The sequence below is a fragment of the Tasmannia lanceolata genome, unplaced genomic scaffold (assembly GCF_043159265.1).
Source record: "Tasmannia lanceolata isolate RefF3 unplaced genomic scaffold, GAP_Taslan_0.1 ptg000029l, whole genome shotgun sequence".
Lineage (NCBI taxonomy): Eukaryota > Viridiplantae > Streptophyta > Magnoliopsida > Canellales > Winteraceae > Tasmannia > Tasmannia lanceolata.
The window spans coordinates 3,691,632-3,715,045 of record NW_027518706.1 but is presented as its reverse complement, the minus strand read 5'-3'; the positions used below and the strand labels follow the sequence as shown (position 1 = coordinate 3,715,045).

The window sequence follows — 23,414 nt, the reverse complement described above, 5'->3', positions numbered from 1 at the left end:
ATGGCAACCCTCTGAAGACGAGCATTGGGATAAAGCTCAGAATAGTGGACAAGGCATGGATTCAACTTATAGGCAGAGCTTTTGGGGATAAAGAGTTTGTTTATGGTTTTGACTCCTCCCATAAGAAGATGGGATGGAGGGGATATTCGTGGAGTGGATGTAGGTTGGTTCGTGCTGAAATACTATAAAATCTCATTGCACCTCTCTCTCTCTCTATCTCTATTTGGAAAATAAAAATCGGTGTATGTGTTATCAACTCATCTCAAGCCAAGATGAAGTCGTCTGCTCCTCTCTTGACGTTCGGTAAAATTTTTCTTTTCTATTTGTTTTTTTTTCTTTTGAAAAATCTACTTGTTTATATTTTACTATATTTCAAGGAGTTGGGAATTGCCATGGATACTATTTTACAAGCTTTTTTTTTTTGGAAAATGATTTTGTATGAAAAGACTGTAGAACATTACTAAAATTGTGGGCCCACTTTTATCTCCTCTCTATCTAGTCAATCAAAGGCTTGAGATTTCTGTTTGGATTGCAAGAAAAAACATTTCTGGCAGAAAAAATTTTCTTGGGAAAAGTTTTATATTTTCACGATTTAGAGGAAAATGATATAATTATGTGTTGGAGTTCCACGCAAAAGCAATAGTCCCACATCAGACATGTGAAATGGATGTGGATGGGTTATAAGGGAATGTGCACCCTCCCTCTAATAGCTAGCTTTTAGGGGTGAGTTCTACCCGGTTTGATTCCCTACATTATGGTTTGGTTGGAGGGATATTATCATAAATTGAAGGCAGCTAGCTTTTAGGGGTGAGTTCTACCCATCAGTTTGATTCCCTACATTATGGTGGTTTGTTTAGAGGGATATTATCATAAATTGAATTCAATATTTTTCCTTAAAATTGAATAAGGTTGGTTCAAGTAATCTTTTTTAGTGTATAAAAAAACGAACTTTTTAAAATATTTTTCCTTTCAAACATTTCCAGACAATTGCTGAAATCCAAACAGGTTCTTGATAGTGTACAAGGTTTTAAATTTCGGCCGAAATCCGAAATCTCGGACTTCAGTGAGGACCAAAACTGAAATTGCCGAAATTTACCAATTTTCGGTTGAAGCTTCAAAAATTTCGGTGAAATTCTTGATAAAATATTAATTTTTTATTCCTTTACAAAATTTCAGTGGAAATTTCGGCCCAAGAAAAGACATTTCGAGAGCTTCTACCGAATTTCGGCCGAAATTTCGGGATTTCAGCTAAAATTTCGGTTTCGGATAGGACCGGGGAACAGAAATTTAAAACCTTGATAGTGTATACCCCTGCATTGGTCACTAATCTCGTCGTTTTTTTTTTTCACATTGACAGGTGTGAGGATTATCTGATGTGGCATCATATGCCCACCTGTTCTTTAATTTCTCTCACAACTTAATTTTTCCTTTTACAATGTTGGACTGGAGTCGATGTTTGTGAGGATTATTAAGTAATGTTTAAATAAAATACTGACGTGGCAACAATTTTATCTTTGTTCTTCTTTGTATATTAGCAACTAGTGGGACCGATAGCGCGATGAATAGTTCTAAGCATGGTTTTAAATTTTGGATTTCGGCCAGCACCGAAATTGCCAATACCCGAAATGGTACCGGATTTCAGCCTAAATTTTGAAATTTTGTTTTTTAATATTCCATCTGAAATTTAACGAAATTCAACCCAAAAATCTCAATTTTTTTAATTATATAGTATTTTCCAGAAATTTTGGCTGAAATTCAATAAAATTTTGTTTTTAATGGTGAACCGTATTTCGGACAAAATTTTGAAATTTTGGCCGAAATTTTGGTCTCGGCGAGGGTTGGAACGCATTCCGAAACCGAAATTGAAAACCATGGTCCTAAGTTATTTTAGATCCAAAAGGACTTGCAAATTTTTATTTTGAACTGCAAAAAATCGCAAAAAATTACTGTGGGATCCACACTATTGGATGATCCAGACCATTAATTATGATTTAAATAGGCCCTCTCATGAAAATCATATCCACAGGATGATCCTAACCCTCCAATCAGTAGATTCCTATACAGTGTTGTCCATTTTTAAACTTATATCTATCGAAGGGATAGGATCATCAAATAGTGATGAATGTTGGGGCACCACACATTTAAGCCGTGGCCCAACAAATGAATGGTTTGAATCATCCAATAGCATGGGCATCACTATTTTTTGGTGACTCGTATGTACGTGCACACATCAAATAAAAAACAACATAAATATAATAAAAGTTGTACTTCAGTTTATCCTGGGCATTTATCTATAGGCTTAGCTGAGAATTTTAATGCCTTCGGTTTCTCCAAATAATAACAAATGAAAGTGCATTTGGAAACTGAGTTCGTACTTTTTTTTTTTGAATCATCCAATAGCTGGGTCAGGCAAGACCCCTACTAGATATCATATTATTAAGAAGGGGGAAAATATACAAGAGATAGAAAGGCTACAAGCCAACACAGAAACAACAAATACAAATAACAAAATTCCACCAGGCTAAAGATAAAACTGAAAACGGGACATAGACACAAAGGAAACACCAAAAGCAAATGACTGGAGCCAGTAGATCGCCCAACAAGGTTAGGAGCTCTTTCAATGCGAGGGATCGAAGGGGTCTCCGCCGCTGGCTTGCGCACTAGAGCTCCGATCTCCATAACCATGCAGAGTAACTACATTGGAAGAAGAGATGATCCCTTGTTTCCGCATTAGACTTGCAGATAATGCAAATAGGATCAACGGAGGCTCCAAGGAATGGCATCCTGCTTTTGTACTGATCTTGTTTTGGATAGCTTTCCAGGCTGTGATTGCTTTGCTTGGAATATGGCCTTTGAACCAAATAGTTCCAGCCCAGGGGATCAGAGGATAATGGGTTCTAAAGCAATTCCACTCGCTTTTAACAAAGTACTGCCCATTGTTCACATGCTTCCATATTGGTCTATTAGCATTGTCTCATCTTAGTTTGTAAGTAGAAGATTTTAGAAAAATGAAAAAAAAAAAACTTCGAAATAAAAGAATTCAGGATTGAACTAGTTTGGCAAAGTCTTTTAACCTAAAATTTTAAAATCTTAGAGCTATATATATATATAGAAAGAAAGAGAAGAACAATTAGTATATTTATAATCGAAAGAAACTGCCTAATATATTTGAACTTAGTAGTGAGACCTGCCCCTTCGAATCCATTAGAATATGAATGTGTGACATTTAGAATAGTTAAGTGATCTATGTTCAGTACCTAAACCCTTTTGAGTCCTATCAGAATGTGAAAAAAAAGAAGAACTCCGGTAATCGACTTGTGATGCCCTTCGATTCTCTTATATCTTATGAGATTTTGATTGTGTGGACTTTGATATTTGATAAATGCCTTCGGCTAGAACCCTCTAAATTCTATTGTATTGTGACCATTTAAGTTTTATCCCTTGTTCCATGTTTAGAGAAAGATCTATCTCATATGTATTAAATCTAGCTTAAAATTTTACTCCCTAAACCTGTAGACACCCCATTTTGACCGAACCCTAAACCTGTCATTTTGAATAAAACCCCTACCACATGAGTGAGGTAGAGTCATAAATTTTATCCTAGAGTAGGTTAGCGTCCCAAGTAGGTGTCTGTAAAATTTTAGAAAAATCCGATGAAAAATGGTAAGTCAAGTTTGTGCTGTTATCAAGCTTGTAGAAGGGTGCGTTATTGAGGCAAGGGAATGCACATATCAACCCTTAGGTCAGCCAAAGAGGAAAAACAAAGCAAGTTGGTGCCAACGTTGAATCATGGCTGTAGTAATGTCATTTCTACTTCTTTGTACAAAAGAGGAGTGAATCAAACACAAAGAGGAGTGCCTGTACCAATTTGATAACTACCAAAAACCACTTCTATTTACTCTCCTTATTCATCCCAAGACCACCCCCATATGGGGTAAAGGAGTAGTCAATATACACTAGTGATGGCTGTCCTAGAAAGAAAGGGGGCAAACAAATGTATCATTTCCCTTTTGTATACCTTTGTTTTTACCCAGCCCATTCTTAGAGTAAAAAAAAAAAATTGTTATACATATATCATCAAGTGAATGTGCAGGAAAGAGAAGGGACTGGATATAATACTTATTTTCAGAGGATTGCTTATACTTGGGATACCCCCTATACATCATGCAATAATAAACCTATAAGAGTGGGCTGCCCAAGAGAAAGAAAAAGGTAGAAAATATTTTATGGTGGCTCCTTCCTTGCCTAAAACAGCCCCTAGAATAAGAAAAATTAATCATAATTGCATCATTAGGGAGCTGTCCATGGGAAGAATGTAAAGAGGTTTGAATATATCATTTCCGTAGAGGTTAGTTTTTACCCAAACACTATGTAAGGTAAAAAAGTAGTCATACATGTATTAGAGGGGGCTGACTAGGCAAGGATTGGAGTTGCAAAAAATATTACTTCTTTATACAATGGCCTTCCAAGGAACAGGGGGTGGTTTATCAAATTATGGATGTGCAAAAAGCAATTCCATATGCAAACACCCAATCAAGGAAGAAAAGACAAGTGAGTGGTGTAATTGCTAAAGCAAGGGGGTGCTGATTTCAGCACACCCTTCCTTTATAAAATTAGAGCCGATTGAGGCATATGGGGTCAATCCCATTTTCGTTGAAAAAAGGGTGCAAAGGAGCTGATTAGGGAAGAAAGAGGGGGGGCTAAATATGTCATTCCCTTTATATGGCCTGATGAGGGCATTCTACAAAAGGGGGGAGAATCTCTCGTTGAAAAATCAGGGGAGTGCATTGTTGAGTGGGAGGTGTGACCATACCAATAACAAGGCAAAAATCCATCTAAAAGAAAAAGATAGCAAGGGGTGCAATTACCAAGCTCAAGGGGTGTTTATATCATCCTCATTTTCACCTATAAAGGGAGGGATCGGCTGAAAGGAAGCTGGGATTTTTTTCCGTCAAAACAGATTAGAGAGAGAGAGAGAGAGAGTTTGGCTGAATCCCTATCCTAGCCTCCATTTTTTCCGGCCGGCGTATTTCTTTCATCTTCTGCCTTATTTTTTCTGTAAAACTACTGTTCTCTTTTTGTTTCTTTGCATAAACCCTAGAGCCCCTTTCTTAAAACCCTAACCATTTTTCTTGTTCTTCTCCGGTCAAACCTCAGTCGCGCTCCGGCCATAATCCGGCAAGCCTGATTCCATTGAATTTCTATTTTGTAGACTCATTAAAATTGCAGAGAGGGTTTCGAAAAATCTAGAAGGAGGTAAGCTAGGGTTTTGGTGGAGCTGTAAGAGATAGAAGGAAATCAGAGAAAGCTGGGAGAGAATTTTGTTCAGAAATTAGAGGAGAGAGATCTGAAATTGAGATAGGAGACATAGCTAGAGAGAGAGTTTCTTCTTCGACCGTTGCCGTGGCTCCGATCGGCCTTATTCGTGCCATTAACCTTTGATTAAGGTTTTGTTGAAGAAGGGTGAGGACAAGATACGATCCAGAGGCTATATCATTGTCCAGAGAATCTGTGATTCCAAAACGAGAAGAAGACGAAGAAAGACTCAGGATTCAGGCTTTTGCTCCATCAATTCTTCGGAAGGTCAAAACTGAGCTAGAAAAGGGAATCAACAATACATTTTCTTGATCAAATCACAAAGGTGTGGGATTTTGTTTCAACAAGGAAGGTATGAAGTTCTATGAGTTTTCTAAATAGTCGTTACTACTAGTTGTTTACAAGTTTCTTGTACTGATTTGGTGCTAGTCTTCAGCTATTAAATGAATGATGGGAGATCTGTGCTTTGCTTCTTGTGTTGCTATATTTACAATTGAATCTGATTTTTTTATATATATAGTTGTTTCTCATTAATCATTGGATTTTTATGATCACAGTTAGCATCATTATCCATCGAGTATTTCATCTAAGTAGATATCAGTTCCAATTATGCTTTGAGGGTTGCATGCTTCTTTGATTAATTGTTTTAACAATCAGGTCTTGTAATGTACACGTTAATAGGTTACCCTTCTTATCATTTTGGCTTACTAGAAATGATATTTGTCTTCCCCTAATTGCTATGTATATGATTATGTGTATATTGATAAGCTTTCAAGAGCCTTTTGGGAACGGTCAATATCTCTAGACACTGCTGTGAATAATAATGGACTAAATGTTTCAATGCAAATACCAAGACATGGTTGAGTTGATGGTATTTTCTAGTTGGCTTAGTCATGTTTTGATAATCATATGCTCAGGTCTGTCATGGTTTATGATGTTTTTAAGGGTCCAGATATAATTTGACTAATTTTTGAATAAAAAAAAAGGAGAGAAGAAGAAGAATAAAATGTTAGCATTGCTACTTCATTTTCCTTATGGGATTTTTTCTTTTACGATGGAGGTAGTAATACTTTGATAGCTCTTTGAATAATAGAATATAAGATGAGAGAACATTTCCTACACACTTGTGTAGGTAAGTTACCTACGCACTACCTTAAAATACAGTGGGGGCCCACATTGTTTGGGTGATCCAAACAATTCATTTGAATGGTCCTCACATAGATAGGGTGTCCACAAAAAATCAGATCCATGGGATCATCCAACCCTACGATTTGTGGAGGTAAAATGGACGTGTATAAACCTTCACAAATTAGTCCATTTTTTGCCTCCATAGTTTGAATGGTTAGGATGATCCTATGGATCTGATTTTTTGTGGACACCCTATCTATGTGAGGACCATTCAAATGAATTGTTTGGATCACCTAAACAATGTGGGCCCCCACTGTATTTTAAGGTAGTGCGTAGGTAACTTACCTACACAAGTGTGTAGGAAATGCTCTCTCATATAAGATATGTTAGCATAAGTATCAATACATTGTGGTGCTAATATTATGTCCCTACTATACCCTCAGAGGAATTCATGATAGACGATAAATTTTGCTGCATGCACAATCTGAGCCTCTTTGTCACATGTTCTCATCTGATAACTTTGTCATTCTTACATGAAGGTAGTGATGTCATAGTGTTGTATGCTCTTAGTTAATTTTTTATGTCTATGGGTTAGGTGAACACGCATGCTTATAACAGTCCTTCCTCTGTTGTCGAGATATAATAATGCTTATAGCGGTGTCCATAGAAGCCTGTTCACTTGTTGTTGGTAGGAATGTTGCCATGCTTGATAGTTGTATGCTCTATCCGAACTTTAGATATTTATATATTTCATTGCATGGGCAATGAAAGAGTCATCTAGAGCCCACCCTTTAGAGAGACCCACTATGTCTCATTAGAAAGTCAAATCCTTTAGAGACAAACTTTGTCTCATCAGTGAGTCACACATAGGAGACTATCTACGTCTCACAAAGTCGCACTCCTAGAAGACTAGCTCAGTCTCATGCTAGAGCATTACCCCCTCATTAGTCAGAGGCTAGCTTAGCTTTTTAGATACATATCTTGATCTGATCTATCATTGCAGGGGCAATGATAAGGTTACTTGGAGCCCATCTCTATGTTTAGGAGACTTGCTTAGTCTCGATGACACCCTTATTTATCCTCTCAGAGTTTATGAGACAGGCCATGTCTCATAATCATCAGCTGTCAGTTTTTCTTTTAGGAGACTACCTAGTCTCACTAGCACTCCCCTCTTAGGGTTGTGCACTAGGAGTCAGTCATTTCGTATATGAGTCAGTCCTTAGCTAGAGAGTCTGTCTTTAGTTAGAGAATCAGTCTTTCAAGAGTCTGTCCTATCATCATAGGGGTTAGATTTTTATCCAGCCTCTCGTCAAGTCATGTGATTTTTATCCACTCTTGCAAGGTATAGGATGTTGTCCAACCCTTGCAGAGCCGTGATTCTGCCCTCCCCAGCAAAGCATAGGATGTTGTCCAACCTTTGCGGAATATCAGAAGTCTGTCCTTCCCTTATGATGATATGATTCTGTCATCTTGAGTCAAAAACTTGAAAAACATCTGAAAATTCAAAAATCTCAAAAGTCTTGAGTCGTTGAGAGTAGTTAGGAAAGTCTGTTTCGAACTACGTTGGCTTAATCCCTTTCCACAAGGTACGTAGTGCAGCTTGGAATTCATATCCCAAGTCCAGCCAAACCTTTAAAAATAAACTTTTCAAACCCTCCAAAAATACAAAAATTATTCAAAACCTTTTTTCAAAAAGATCTTCCCCTAGAGTTAGGAGTCAGTCCTAGCTGTTTGGGTTGTTTTAGAGTTAGGAGGCTGTCCTGTTTATATTGATATGGTGTGTCTTGTCGTGTGAGTGTCCATAGAGTTAGGAGGCCTCGAGTTGATCGGTTAGACATTTAGTCGAACTGATGGCTAGACTAGGAAGCATATAGTCAGCCCATAGTTTTCATTAGGTTGCACAACCTAGATACACATAGGATGTAGGGCCCACCTGCATTAGCTTAAGGCTAATCAACTTGTATTAGTTAGGGCATATAGAGAGTCCTAAAAATTACAATTCATATGAACTTAAATAATCGTGCAAAAAGCTTTAAAAACCAGTCGAGTCTAGTGGATCGAGTCTAGGATAGGCATTGTAGTTTAGAATAGGTCATCGAACTACGTTGATTCTGATTCTTCCCGAGGCCGGAATACGTAGAGCAGCCAGGGTGGATGGTCATTCTGGTCTGAGTCAAGTATTGCATTAGAGTTTTAGGATTCGTCTTGTCAAGTCGTGTATAGAGTTGATTTGTGTTGTGTGTTTTGTTGTGTTTTCTTACTTTCATGTACAGATCCTATACTTTTAGCTGTAGCATGCATGTGTTTGCACACCAGAACTTAGACACCAATTAGGTATGACATTCATAACTTAGTTATTCTTAGGTGACACTTATTTCACTTCTTTTATGTATGCTTATTATTCATTTCTGAGACATGCATGATTAGGTAGACGTCTTCTTAGAGATATGTGTTCCCATTTCACATGACTTTCGTCCAAAACTCTTTAAAATCAATAAGTAAATGGCATAAGAGACCAGGTGTTTGCACTTGGGCGGATGAGGTGCTCTTCGGACCTTCCAAATTCGTAACCAGGCACGAACCTTCTTTTTATATCTCTGGTTATCCGTTGAAACAGAGCATAGTATGGGATCTAGGGCCCACTTCCTTGGATGACGACTCTTCTTTGTTTGAGGTACGTCTCGAATCTGGGCTAGTCCCCGAATCGAGAGGTGTCTCACCTTTCATCGCCACTCATGCTGTGAGAGGTACTTCTTTTCGAGAGTTCCTTGGTGAGCTCTCCATTCACGTGGATGATCCTGAGACTTCGTGGGGGCTCGTCCCCCACCTCTCTCGGATCGGGGTCCACAAAACCGTAAGAGATCTTTATCACTGTTATGGACCATTGAACCATTCATATTTTGAATTCTACCTTAAGTAATGTATTGAACATAGAAAGGAAAATAAAAAATTTGTTTGAAACCTATAAGTGTGTTGTTAAATTGTACCTTTGAAAGTCAGAATTAACTAAAATACTGAGTGGAGCAAACTCAGTAAATATTGTGTGAATCCTAGCCTATAATTACATATTCTTCCTAGGATACCTTGTGTCGGCCAGATGATAGAGGCCCCTTCTTAGAAATTGTCCAGTGTGTGAAGTGATAAGAAAAATTAAGTATAGAATTGTACCGCCTTGTGTCTTACAACTCAGCTTAAGAATTGTTTAGAATATGAAGCTAACTTAGTAAGTAAATTTCGAGGACGAAATTTTTGTAAGGAGGGTAGAATGTAAATACTCGAAATATCTCTCCCTTTAAAATTCGTCCCCCTTGAGAATCAAGGGTAATTTTGGCATTAGAGTTGGATAGAATTAGGGCTTCTTTAGAAAAGCCTATAAATACACCTTTAAGAGAGATTAAGAACCCTAAACCGTCTTTGCAGTCCTAAGAGAAGGTTTACGAGGAGAAAGAGAGGAAGAACGTGATTCACGAAGAGAGAACGCGAATCAAGGTAAGATTTGTGTTCTACATAAGATTTAATACGTTAAGAACACTAAAATAAGGATTAAAGTATTTAAAAGATATGATTTGAGATCAATATGACTTAGAATAAGAACCCTTTGACTGATCTTGGATTCCATGGGTTTGGTATCGCCCTTCGATCCCCAACGAACCCAAGATCTGGTCGTTATGTCATAGAATTTTAGTTTTAGAAAGCTTAACCTAAAAGATTAGATTATTTTACAATAACTATTCGTAACGATTCGGGGCGTGGAATTGATTTAGATGGTTTCATCTCGTCGAAACGATTCCAATGGATCCGACCACGCGAATCGGAGCTAAAACGAAAAAGTTATGGTCCGTTGAAATTTTGGGAAAATCAAAACGAATCTGGATTTTTTGCAAAAACCAGTCATGAATAGTGTTGCGGGCATCCAATGAATAGTAAATTGAAAACCTGAGTATGATTTTTCCTTTGGAAGTCTCAGAGGCGTCCGATGAATAGTGATGCGGGCGTCCGATGAATTGTGTTAGACTTCCGAACCCAGTGAAAATTTTGTACTTTTTCTCTTAATTTTGGGAGGTTTTAACCACTGCTTTGGCCACTATCTTAGGCCTATTTATTGATATGAATGGGATCAGGTTGAACTCCTTTTTACGATATAACATGGCCCAAGTATTCAATAGTATGTTGTCCTAACATACATTTACTGAACTTGGCATATAAGGAATGAGTTTTGAGGGTTTGCAGAACATGAGTGAGGTGAATGACATGGTCATGAATGGACTGACTAAATACCAAAATGTCATCGAAGAAGATAATGACAAATTTGCGCAAAAAAGGTTTAAAAACTTGGTTCCTAGTAGCTTGGAAAGTGGAAGGAGCATTGGTTAAGCCAAAAGGCATGACAAGGAACTCAAAATGCCCATCATGTGTTCGAAAAGCAGTTTTGGATATATCACTTGGATCCATTCGAATTTGGTGGTAACCTGCTCTTTAGTCAATTTGGAGAACACCTTAGAGCCATGTAATTCGTCAAGTAATTCATCCACCGTTGGAATAGGAAACCTGTCTCGAATGGTTATAGCATTCAAACCTCTATAATCGACGCAAAATCTCCAACTGCCATCTTTTTTTTTAACCAATAAAACAGGGGAGCTAAAAGGACTAGTGCTGGGCTGAATAATCCCGGAATCAAGCATTTCTTTAATCAATTTTTCAATCTCTGATTTTTGAAAATGCGGGTATCGATAAGGCTTAATATTTACAGGTTTGGAATTTGGCTCTAATAAAATTCGATGATCAGTAGATCTTGAAGGAGGCAAGGAAGAGGGTTCAGCAAATACCTCTTTAAATTGATGTAGAATTGGTTGTAAAGCTGGAATTACTTGTTGAAATGGCGAATTTGCCTGTTGATCTGTGGAACTCGTGGCTGTCGATGAAAAGAGCATGAAGCAAGATGATAATCCACCATTATCTGCCAATTTGTGCAATTGATTTGTAGAAATAAAATTCGACCGATTCTCTTGAATTCCTTGGAAGTGAACTGGTTGTCCTTTCCACATAAAATCCATGGTTAAGGAATTGTAATCAGTAGTAATAGGACCCAGTCCCTGTAACCACTGAACGCCCAAAATAACATCAGCTCCTCGTAAAGAAATGATGAAAAAATCTGTAACAAACGAGTGATTTTGGATGACAATTGAATTTTGGAGCACATCCTTGGCAAGTCAAAAATTGTCCATTACCCCCTTGAACTTTAAAATCAAGAGAGTGAGTAATCGGTAAACCCAGAAATTTAGCAACCCTTTCTTGGATAAAATTATGAGTACTGCCTCCATTATGAGTACTAATACTTGAAGAACATGATTTTCAATTACGCCTTCCAATCGGAGTGTTCTTGATACATTAAGACCCATTAATGCATAGAAGGTGATGGTAGGTTCTATCACAGATTCAAGAGATTGGGATGGTAGTTCAAGCTCAGCTGAAGGAAATTCTGCATCTTCTTCATTATCACCTTCAAGGAGTAAAAGGGACATTTGATTTTTGCACTTATGACCAGTGTGAAAACGCTCATCACAGTTAAAACAAAGCCCTTTTTCTCTTCGTTGCTGCATTTCAGCAAATGAAAGTTTCTTGATTGGAAATTTTGCAGGTATTGGGTTAGTATAAGAAGTAGGTATTTTTGATGAAGGTAAGATTGGATTAGAGAATTGATTAGAAGAACTTTGCAGATTTTTTGGATTTGGGAAACTAGGATGTGGTCCTAAAAGAGAGGTTTGAGAAACAAATTTTGAATTCAATTGCTTACCAGATATACGAGCTTCTGCGATTTTGTCTTCCTACAATCTTGCAAGACCTATAGCCTGATGTAATCCAAATGGTTGATGAGCGATTACCTCTCGCTTAATCTCAGGTTTGAGTCCAGATATAAAACAACTTTTCAAGAATTGATCAGAAAGACCATAAACCTTAGTCGACAATTCCTCAAATTTTGCCTGATAATCAAGAACAGAACCTTCTTGCTGAAGTTTAGATAATGCACCTTGCGGATTGTCATAAGGAGAAGGACCAAATCGAAATTTCAGCGCGGACTCGAATTCTTGCCAAGAACGTAATTGATTGCTGTTGGACATCCATTGAAACCAACTAGCAGCAGATCCCTCCATATGAAAAGAAACCATTAGCAATTTCTGATTCTCTGAGGTTTGATGAAAAGAAAAGAACTGAGCGACTTTGAATAACCAAGCAGTTGGATCTCCTCCACTGAATCTTGGAAAATCAAGTTTAAGGTGTTTAGAAAAAGGGATAGAAAGAGCAGCAAAATGTAACTCTTCTTGATTAGAAAATGAATTGGAAGTGAATTGGGGAGGTTGGTTTTTGCTAGATTCAAAATCAGAAGAAAGCTTATCTAGTTTTTGTTGCATAGGAGCAAGAAGAGCCATGAAATCCTCACGCATTTGCCTCTGCAAGATAGCCAGTTGCGCATTTAGCTTATCTGGAGCAGCTTCAGATTGAGAATTTTGACGAGCTCGTGTACCGTCGGCCATGGTAACAGAACAATGAAAGCACCAATGATACTTCTTAGTATCAGAGTTCTGATATTACTCTGTTTCCATAGAGTTCTGAGAAGAAGAAGAAGAAAGAAAAGAAGTAATGACAGAGGAAATTTCTTTATTATCCTTTCCATTACAGATCTATTGTCTTTATACTACTCTCAGGTAGTTACAACTGTTAACTAACTCTAGTTACAACAAACCCTAACTAACTAACTACAATTCTAACTAACATTCATGATCTTTATCCTCCTTGCTGAATCAACCTGTCTACTTAGAAACATAGTCAGTCATCCATTTTGGTTGACCTTTGTTTCTCAATTGTCTTACTCTTCCTGCTGTGATGTGAATCTGATTTGTTTGTCCTGTATTTTGATTCAACGGTGTATCATATTGTTGAAGGGATATATAGTCGTCATTCGAGGTACGTAATTTCGTACTACTTTAGTGCTGCGATTTACCTTTCGAATACTATGTCATTGTTGATTGTGAATCCCGAATTCTCTGAATCTATTGATCTCCTCAAAATCTTCAATTACAACAAAAAATCCTTGCTTTCATGCCATCTTTACTTTAAAATCAAACCCAAATCTGATCCTTTTAAAACCCTTGATTGATTGCCTAAAAATGGTAGTTTTTCACCCATTTCAACTATAAATATGCCTCCCTACAACCCTCTAAACCACAAAATTCACAAGAGCAAAGCCTCACAGCTATAAGCTTTCAAGCTCTCTATTTCTCAAAACATTTTCTTGCACTCTTTAATCCCAATTAAATCTCTCTGCACTGACATCTCTAGTAGCTTGCCTGTCTTGGGATTGCATATTCCCACAATCACATTCACTCTGTGTTACAAACATTGGACTATTGATTTTCTTTATCTCTTCAAGTTGAGTCATTATTGTATTTGTTACTCAATTCTGTTTTACTTTCTTAATCACCCAAACTGACACACTTCACAGACCACCTATCTCAACTCATTTTCAACTCATTTCCAGGCAATCAAATTAATTGACATCCAAATTGACCATTTATTTTGACCCAGATATCATCTAAACCTCAATTCAACTGACTTGATGCTATTAGATTACACATATTTACCATCAAAGTAAGCTTGTTTTAAACCCGGTATTTTGAAACCCCTTTTCATTATCCGGGTTCAAAAGATCTGCACTCACCATTTTGCATTGCTGAGAGTAACTCAATTCCATATTGCCTTGCATTCATTGTTAGATTCAGAGCTTTATTATTCACACTTAGTATTAAAGTCACTTTAAAATTCAGAGCAACTACTTACGCTAATCTCATATTTTGTCTTATACCCATCACATTGTTAATTTCTGCTGCACCATTAGCACTTACATATCTTGGGATTGACACATTTGAGCTGCTTGCAACCTAAATTTCATTCACTATATAGATCAGTTCATCCATCTCGTCAAATCATTTGCATCTTGAATCTTAATTTGCTGTACTAACCCAGTTGAACTTGTCAGGTTCTTCATTTTCAAAGCTGATTTTTCATTGTTCTGTATTAGTGTATTCTGTCTTGTTTTTTTATTATATCGCAAACAACCTTTTGAAATCCTCCCCTACCTCCATTCTTCACTCCCACCTTCATAATCACCCCTATAATTTCAAGCAGGGACAGAGCCGGAATTTGCTCCAGGGGGCAGCAAAGAGTTGTTATGCAATAATCAATACGTCAATCGAATTTGATTATCCAAATAAATTATACCTAATTGTAGTATCTTATACAAGATAGTGAAAACATGTCATTTGTAATGTGATTTATGCAAAACTTGGCCCCCAAAAGAACTTCTCCTTGGTAATCATTTTTAAAGTTGTATCTCTGTCTCGGTTTATCCTTACACTAGGTTAATCCTTGCTCTGATACCAACTAATGCAACGGATTGAACGTAAAGTTTGTGACTAGTATGTAATAAGAAGATAAGCACTAGGATCCACTAAAGGAGGAGAGAAATAAATAGAAAATGTCTCTTGTATATTATTCATGAAAACACTCATAACATCTTTTTTAACAAACTAATAAAATCTAAGGAATGTAATGATAAATTTCTTCAAAATCATTACATTTCTACTCTTTCACATATAAATGCCATCAACATTAGGAAGAGACAAATAGAAGGGAGTAATGCTAGGAAAATTGGGGTGCAATCACACGGAAAAAGAAAAATTTGGTTTGGCCTGTCATTGCAATGGCTCCAAACATGCTTTTGAGGATGGCTATTGATACACATAAATTAAGAAAGCTCATCCTCAAATAAATGGAAGGCATGGAAGGGAGTAGCTACTGGCTTAAGGAGGTAAATTCCTTAGGATTCCTGATAAGGATTTGAATATCGAATTACACTTAAAAAACAGTGTCAGGTGGACATGGATTCAAACTCCAATTGAAGAGCTTTTGTAAACACTATCATGCAAATGGAAATGGAAGTGGGAGAGTGAGGCAAAACAAACTATAATTGGCTTTTGTCTTTTGTTACCTACTGTTTGTTTTTACTTCTCTTATAGTTTGACAGAGAACCCACCGATCTCAAATCTCAAATCTCAACTAATCACCCCACAATGGATTGGATTTGAAAAGTTTTTTCTTATTTTCATGTGGTTAGAGTAGAGTAGAGAAGGTGGTGCTGTAACATTTTCACCCTTCCTACAACAGGGTGTTCTTCACCGATATTTTAAGAGCATAGTTCCAGACTTTATTCTTTCTAAAATGGGTTTTGTAAAATGCCCCTTATTCCTCGTAATTAATTGGTTTGTGTGTGATGAGTTCTATAATGGAAAAAATCAGGGGGTCACCAAGACTGAATGTGAAGAAACACATTCATCAATTTCAAAGGAGAATCGTTGGCTTGTCGCTCTGCCGTGGACGTAGCCCATACCAAACTGGTTGGGTGAACCACGTAAATCTGTGTGTTCTGTGTGTGATCTTTCGTTTTATCTTTGCATCGTTATTCTGCTGCGTTGTTAATTCCTAACAAAAATTATATAATTAAGGTTTGTTTAGAGGGATATTATCATAAATTGAAGGCACTATTTTTCCTTAAAATTGAATAAGGTTGGTTCAAGTAATCTTTTAGTGTATAAATAACGAACTTCTAAAAATATTTTTCCTTTCCAAACATTTCCAGACAAAAAGCCTCTGGTTAAAACACCCTCTTATGGTTTGAAATTCCTTTTTGCTATCAGTCCTCTCTGGTATATATATGATCATATTAAGCAAATGAGAACCCTTGTTAATCTCCTCAGTATAACTAACTTATCATAATTTAAGGCAAATGGTTTGTTATCATCTTTGCTATCATATTAAGCAAATGAGAACCATGGAAATACATTTGTACAAGCATTCACACTTGCAATCCATCCTTTATGTGGATATAAAAGTCTCATTATTTTTTTAATGTGATGACTCTATTTGAAAATTGTCCAAACAAAAAGACTCTTTATGAAAATAAAGCAAAGTAGACGTGTTCTTTTGCAAAAACCCCTTCTAAATTGCCACCATATAAAAATGCGATAGATCAACCAATAAGGGCGCTGTTGAAGCTGATTTTTGCAAGGGCGCCCTTGATTATATCATTCCTCTAATTCTTATTGTTCTAGGTTTTAATTTTAATTAATCTTTTAAGAGAGCAGCAATTTCTTAAACCCAATTCACCCCCTTCTTGTGTTGCCACTTGGGCTAACGGGTGATGACTCTATTTGAAAATTGTCCAAACAAAAAGACTCTTTATGAAAATAAAGCAAAGTAGACGTGTTCTTTTGCAAAAACCCCTTCTAAATTGCCACCATATAAAAATGCGATAGATCAACCAATAATTCTTCAATCATATTGAAGAACTCAAAAACAATAAACCCTCCTCAAGTACCCCATCAGTTCGAAAATCCCCCCTTGATAGGAAAAGAGTGCTCGCTCTCTTCTGTCAGCATCTCCTCGTCCCAAGCTCTTGAAACCCTGAATCTTTACTGGCCTAATGAAAAACATAAATCAGAAATCCCCCCTAGGACCCACACCTCCCTTCTTCTGGAACTCTCCTCAAAACTCAACCCTATGGATAACCTAGATTTGGATCCTAGTACCCACTTCAAAAGAGGAACCTGCACCCATAAAATATTCGATAGACCTCAAAAGGCAGCCTCTTCATCTCCCAAATCAATCACCTCCAGGAGGAAACCTGATTCTCATCCATACATCAGACCCCTTACGATGCACTCTCTGGACCTTGAATCAGTAAAACATCTAAACCCCCCACCACTAGCAAAACTCTCCTCCTTCTTCAACACCCTACCATCAGAGCATGCGCAAACCCTGAACTCAGCTCTTCCAAAAACTCAAAAAGCTCATTGTGACTCAGGTGCCATTGTCGAGTCAAACCCCCCCACCCGAGTGAACTCACTAAATCAACTCAGTTTTGAATCCCCTGTCTCCTCGGGCCCAATGCCAAACCAGAACCTTGTGCAAGCGGGAAAATTCAAAATTTTGATGGGCTTACACAATGGGCGCCAAAGCCTATTTGAAAATATAAATGGAGTCAAAAATCAAATCCCCTCCCTTCCCGCCAACTAAAATCAATGGAGATTCCCTGGATAGAAACCCCTCCGCCCAAAATATTAGCCCATCAAAAAGCTCTGCCCTCAACCAGGAACCCCCCCAGGACCAAATTTGGCCAGCCTTATTGCCCCCTACCAACAACAAACCTGAAACCCCTGCTGCTCAAACGCCCTTGCCTACTCCCCCTCTTACCTCTGTACCTTCACTACCCCCTTGGAAGGCTCTGTTCTCCTCCTCAAAACCGAGAGTCGACACCAAAATAGAGTATCATGCCCCTATTGAACCTGACCAAGGACCCATAAGAGCCCAATTTGGTGAAGCAGACTTTCAAAAAGCTGAATCAATGTGGAGCCACTGCCTTCTAGGATACTTCCTAGGGAGGAGACCATACTACCTCTCTCTAAAGGAGCAACTCCTTCGGAAATGGCAGATCAAAGGAGATTTCAACCTCATCGCTTTACCAAACAGTTTCTTCCTCTTTCGTTTTAGCAATGAAGAAGATTGCACAAAGGTGCTGGAAACACCTACAACCTATGGAGGCAGAAATCTGATCATCCAAAGATGGACCCCAAACTGCGCCTTGGAGAAGAAGAAGCTCACTTCTATACCCCTATGGATCAAATTCCCTGGCCTTCACCTGAAGTATTGGACCCAGACCGGATTGGGAAAATTGGCAAGTCTAGTAGGGAAGCCCCTCTACATGGACACCGTACCCGTCTCACCTTCGCTAGAGTTTGTGTTGAAGTTTCTGCAGAGGACCCCCTTCCTGAAACCATCCATATCCAAACCCCGACTGGCCTAGAAACTCAAGATGTGGAGTATGACTGGAGGCCCCGGGCATGTCAATTGTGCAAAGATTTCAGTCATCCCCAAGAAAGATGTGCCCAAAATCAACCCCGAGGTATCCCAACCCAAATGCAGAAATGGACTGCAAAAGAACCAGCAGAAGAAACCGAGGATCAAAGACCTCAATTGGAGCCTGAAGCCTGCACCCCCGCTGAGATACTGTCCATCTCAAATCCTTTTGACATTCTAGAAAAAATTGGAGACGAATCAGGACCTGAAGAAATCCTCCCCCCCCCCCCCCCTAATCCTTCCCCCCTCTCAACTCCCAAGCCCAAAGGAACAGGAAAATCCTGCCAAAGAAAAATCACCTGAGCAAAAAAACAAATTCCTCTCGCAAAAAAGAAAAGGAAAAGAATCCCAAAAAACCCGCAAATCTCTCAAATCCTCCTCCACCCATAGAAAAGGAAGGAGTAACCATGGACTTAACTTCCCCCTTTGCAATCCCAAATCTGCCCCTCGCCATTCCCCCTCTTATAGCCTCTAGTTCAACCCATCCCAACATCTCTACTTCTTTCCCAATCGTCCGGAAGGCCACCCCTTTCAATCAGAAAGCTTAGAAAACCATCCTAAACTAATGAAGTTCGACTCTCCTAGAGCCCAAACCCCCAAACCTCTAAACCATCAATGAAAATCTTAAATGCATGGAATATAAGGGGCCTTTGCACACAAAAAAAGAGGGCGGAAATCAAAGAACTCATGAGAAAATCAAATGCTCCCATTTGTTGTTTAATAGAAACAAAAGCAAAAACTCACAAGCTGGCTGAATACTCCTCTCATATATGTGAAGGTTGGCAAGCTCATGGAAACTACTCTTCAATCATTAAGGGAAGAATCTGGATTTTGTGGAACCCTCTTATGGTGGATATCACCATCCTCGAAGAATCTTCTCAGCATGTCCATACAGAGGTAAGAATCCTACACTCAAACAAATGCTTCAACCTCACTGCTATCTATGCGCATAACTATTATGTCTCTCGAAGAGCCCTCTGGTCAAACCTGGAGAATCTAGAGCCAAGCATAACCCTCCCCTGGATCCTGGTGGGGGACTTCAATGTGGTTAGATATGCAAATGAGAGAATTGAGAACACAAACCACCATCAAAGTGAAATGGAAGAGTTTAATAAATGTATCTCCAACTGCTCTCTCTTGGATCTTAGATCAAATGGGCAAATCTGGACATGGCACAACAGATCAAAAGTTAACAGAAAGCTGGCAAAGCTCGATAGAACCTTGGTCAATTCCCTCTGGCTCCAACTTTTCCCTGCTTCCCTTGCAGTTTTCCTTACTCCTGGAATATCAGACCATTGCCCAATCTCAATCTCCTTAGATACTCTCACCAATCGTGGTCCAAATCCTTTCAAATTCATGAACACGTGGGTTGAAGATCTATCAATTTTCCCCATTGCTGAAAAAGCATGGAGTATAAATGTTGATGGAAACCCAATGTACCAACTCTGTAAAAAGCTCAGAGAGGTAAAGACTTATCTGAAAGTGTGGAATAAAGAAGTTTTTGGACGTATTGACATTCGCACCCCCATAATTCGAAGTAAGCTTGAAGAAACCCAAAAATTGCTTCAAGGAAATCCCCTTGATCCCCCCCTCATTGCCCTGGAGGATGATCTGAGAACTGAATTCCTCAAAGTTTCCGCCCTTGAAGAATCTATGCTGAAGCAAAAATCTAGAATCCAATGGCTGCACCTGGGGGAGTCAAACTCAAAGTTCTTTCACTCAGCTCTTAAATCCAGAGAACACCAAAACCACATCTTGGCAATCAACAGAGAGGATGGCACCCAATCTACTGACCCATTGGAGATTTCGGATTCTCTCGTGCAGTACTTCAAAAAAATTCTAAATAATGGAAAAGCACAAACCTCAGCAACTCCCACTCCCCACAGAATTCTTAATGAAGAAGAAGCTGCTCTGTTATCTAGACCTGTTACAAAGGAAGAGATTAAAAGAGTGGTCCTCAGAGCAAATGGGGAAAAAGCCCCTGGCCCAGATGGTTTTAATGCCTTCTTCTTTCAAACTTTCTGGTACCTGGTGGAAGATGATTTCACCAAAACAGTGCTGAATTTCTTTGAAAAAGGTACTCTCCTCTCTGAAATCAACTCCACCTTCCTTGCTCTCATCCCCAAATGTCTTCATGCTTCATCTCCAAACAAATTTAGACCTATCTCACTTTGCAATTTTGTTTATAAAACTATCACTAAAATCCTTGCTGATAGGCTAAAAAATGTCATGGACTCCCCCATCCGCCCAGCTCAATCGGCCTTCATAAGAGGAAGACAAATTCAAGATAATATCCTCCTAACTCATGACCTCCTCCATTACTTCCACTCCCCTCGGTCCCCAAATGCAATGTGCTTAAAACTTGACTTGGCAAAAGCATTTGACAATGTAAACAGGAAAGCCCTCATGGAATTCATGAAGCTGCAAGGCTTTCATGACAAATGGATCCGCTGGATTTCTGAATGCATTAACAAGCCCAGATTCTGGATCCTTATAAATGGCACCCCTCATGGATACTTTACCTCCTCCAATGGGCTAAGACAAGGGGATCCTCTGTCCTCACTGCTTTTTTGCATTACAATGGAGATGCTGTCCACTATATTTGAAAAAGCCTCCTCCCAAAACAGACTTAAATCGCCCTTCCACAGAGGAAATGTTGAAATCAGTCACCTTCTTTTTGCAGACGACCTAATGGTCTTTGCAAAAGGATCCACCTCTTGTGCTAATGAAATTTTGGAATGTCTGAGCTATTTTGCGCAGGTAACAGGCTTGGAGGCAAACAAAGGAAAAAGTGAAATTTTCTTTGCTAGCACTGGCCCTAGAACCAGAAGAGAAATTTGTGACTCCTTGAACATAACTGAAGGAAAGCTGCCCATCCGTTATTTGGGTCTGCCCTTAATCTCTTCCAGGCTCCCCGCAAATGATTGCACTCCTCTGGTCTCCAAAGTTAGGAAAAAAATTCATCAATGGAGGAGCAAATATCTCACCCAATCTGGCAGAATCGAGCTTGTTAAATCAGTTCTCAGCACTTTTCATATCTACTGGGCTGCCTCCTTTGCCCTCCCAAAAGGCATCCTCACTCTGTTGGAATTTTTTTTCAGAGACTTCATTTGGGGAGGATCTGAAGGCTCTAAAAGATTTCACTCAGTAAGCTGGGCTGACATGTGCAAAACCAAACCTGAAGGGGGAGTTGGAATCAGAAAGCTAGATGAATTAAGCAAGACTCTTCAAGTTAAGCAACTATGGCATCTGCTCCAGGAAAAGAATACTCTGTGGACAAAGTGGATATACTCCAAATATGTCAAAGATAAGAACATTTGGACTATGCCTATGCCATCTAGGCCATCATGGGGCCTTAGGATGATCCTCAGAGCTCGAGAATATGCTAAACCTTTTACCTGCTAAGAAATTGGATTGGAGGATGAAATTGACCTATGGGACCAACCTTGGCACCCTTCTGGCACCCTATCCTCTCTCATTCCGAGAAGCCGGACTGACTACTCCCTCAGCTCCCTAAATCTCCTCTCTGAAATCTTCAAAGATGGAACCTGGAACCCTTTGTTAGACAATCCATCTCTCCGTGAAGAAAAAACTCTGATAATGGAAGCCATGCTCAACTCGGATGCGAAAAACACTCCTATTTGGAAGCCGGCCACTGATGGAGTTTTCACAACAAAGAGTGGGTGGGAAACTCTCAGAATGAAAACTGGTAAGCCCCCTTGGATATCCTCTGTTTGGTTTGCTGGCAATAACCCCACCCATGCCCTTACTACGTGGAAGGCTCTAAAACAGAAGCTCAATACATAAGACAGAATTATAAAAATGGGTGTTGTTATTGATCCCACCTGCCCCCTCTGCAAATCGGAAGAAGAATCAATTGATCACCTCTTTTTCAAATGCAGCTATTCAGCCTGGCTTTGGAAATCAATCCTATGGCGGAATGGTCACCGTAGAACTAAAAATCAATCCCTTCTGGCTGAAGAAGATTGGCTCAGACATCACTCAAAAGGGACAGGGCAAGCCACAGTGGCCTTCAAGCTATGCTTCTGCTCTCTGATTCATAATATCTGGATGGAAAGAACCAGAAGAATCTTTGAATCCTCTGAGAAGCACAAGAGGTTTGTTCTTAATAAAATCCTCACAGAGATCAGCATCAAGATGAATGGGCTGAAAATTAAAGACAAGAACTCTCCAAGAAACATATCCACGGCCACAAATCTAAAATACAGACACATTCCTGACGATCCTTCTAGCAGATACTGCTCTTGGTCTCCACCAAAAGAAGATGAACTGAAGCTGAATTCGGACACATCTTTGGATTCAAATGGAGGAGGTCTGGGGGGCCTTATCAGAGATAATCGAGGTATGATTAAAAATCTCTTCTCAATCAATGTAGACAAAAGGGAAATCTATGAGCTGGAATTGCAGGCTATTGAAAGAGGCATCGACCTTGCCCTGTCCATGAACTGTCTAAACATATGGATCGAATCGGATTCAAAACTCGCGGTGGATATCATCCTTGGAAATGTACATGTCCCTTGGAAGCAAAAACAAACCCTTAGACAAATCAGAAGCTATCTGGAACATCTGAGTTGGCGAATATCGCATTCTTGGAGAGAAGGAAACTGCCCTGCGGATCAACTGTCAAAAAGGAATTACCCACATAAAGGCTTTCCTTCCATTGTTTTTTTGGCTACTCAAAGCCTCCTCTCAGCTGTAATTGAAGACATGAATGGATCATTGTATCTTAGATTGTAAGGGCTGAAGCCCGGCCTGTCGGCCCTTTTGTTCTGGCCTCTTGGCCCCCCTTGTTATGCTTCTATCTTTTTAATGATATCTGGTAGGGGTCTTGCCTAAACCCAGCTTACCTATCCAAAAAAAAAAATGCAAACGGAAGTGGGAGACTGAGGCAAAACAAACTATAAATAGCTTTTGTCTTTTGTTACCTACTGTTTGTTTTTACTTCTCTTATAGTTTGACAGAGAGCCCACCAACCTCAA

The 23,414-nt window shown here is 39.0% G+C and overlaps 1 protein-coding gene and 1 long non-coding RNA gene across 2 annotated transcripts; both read left to right on the top strand.

Annotated features, from left to right (window-relative positions):
* Window positions 1–4,956: 4,956 nt before the first annotated feature.
* LOC143859309 (uncharacterized) lies at window positions 4,957–14,832 on the top strand. Its single transcript, XR_013239227.1, has 2 exons — window positions 4,957–5,668; window positions 14,629–14,832. It is a non-coding gene; the product is annotated as an uncharacterized LOC143859309 (long non-coding RNA).
* A 7,404-nt stretch (window positions 14,833–22,236) lies between these two features.
* On the top strand, window positions 22,237–23,172 carry LOC143859436 (uncharacterized). The gene has a single exon (XM_077370146.1). It carries the CDS (start codon window positions 22,237–22,239, stop codon window positions 23,170–23,172), a length of 936 nt encoding a protein of 311 aa, XP_077226261.1.
* Window positions 23,173–23,414: the final 242 nt, after the last annotated feature.

Coding starts and splice junctions, on each gene's coding strand:
- LOC143859436 (XM_077370146.1), top strand. CDS start 22,237: ATGGGTGTTGTTATTGATCCCACCTGCCCCCTCTGCAAATCGGAAGAA.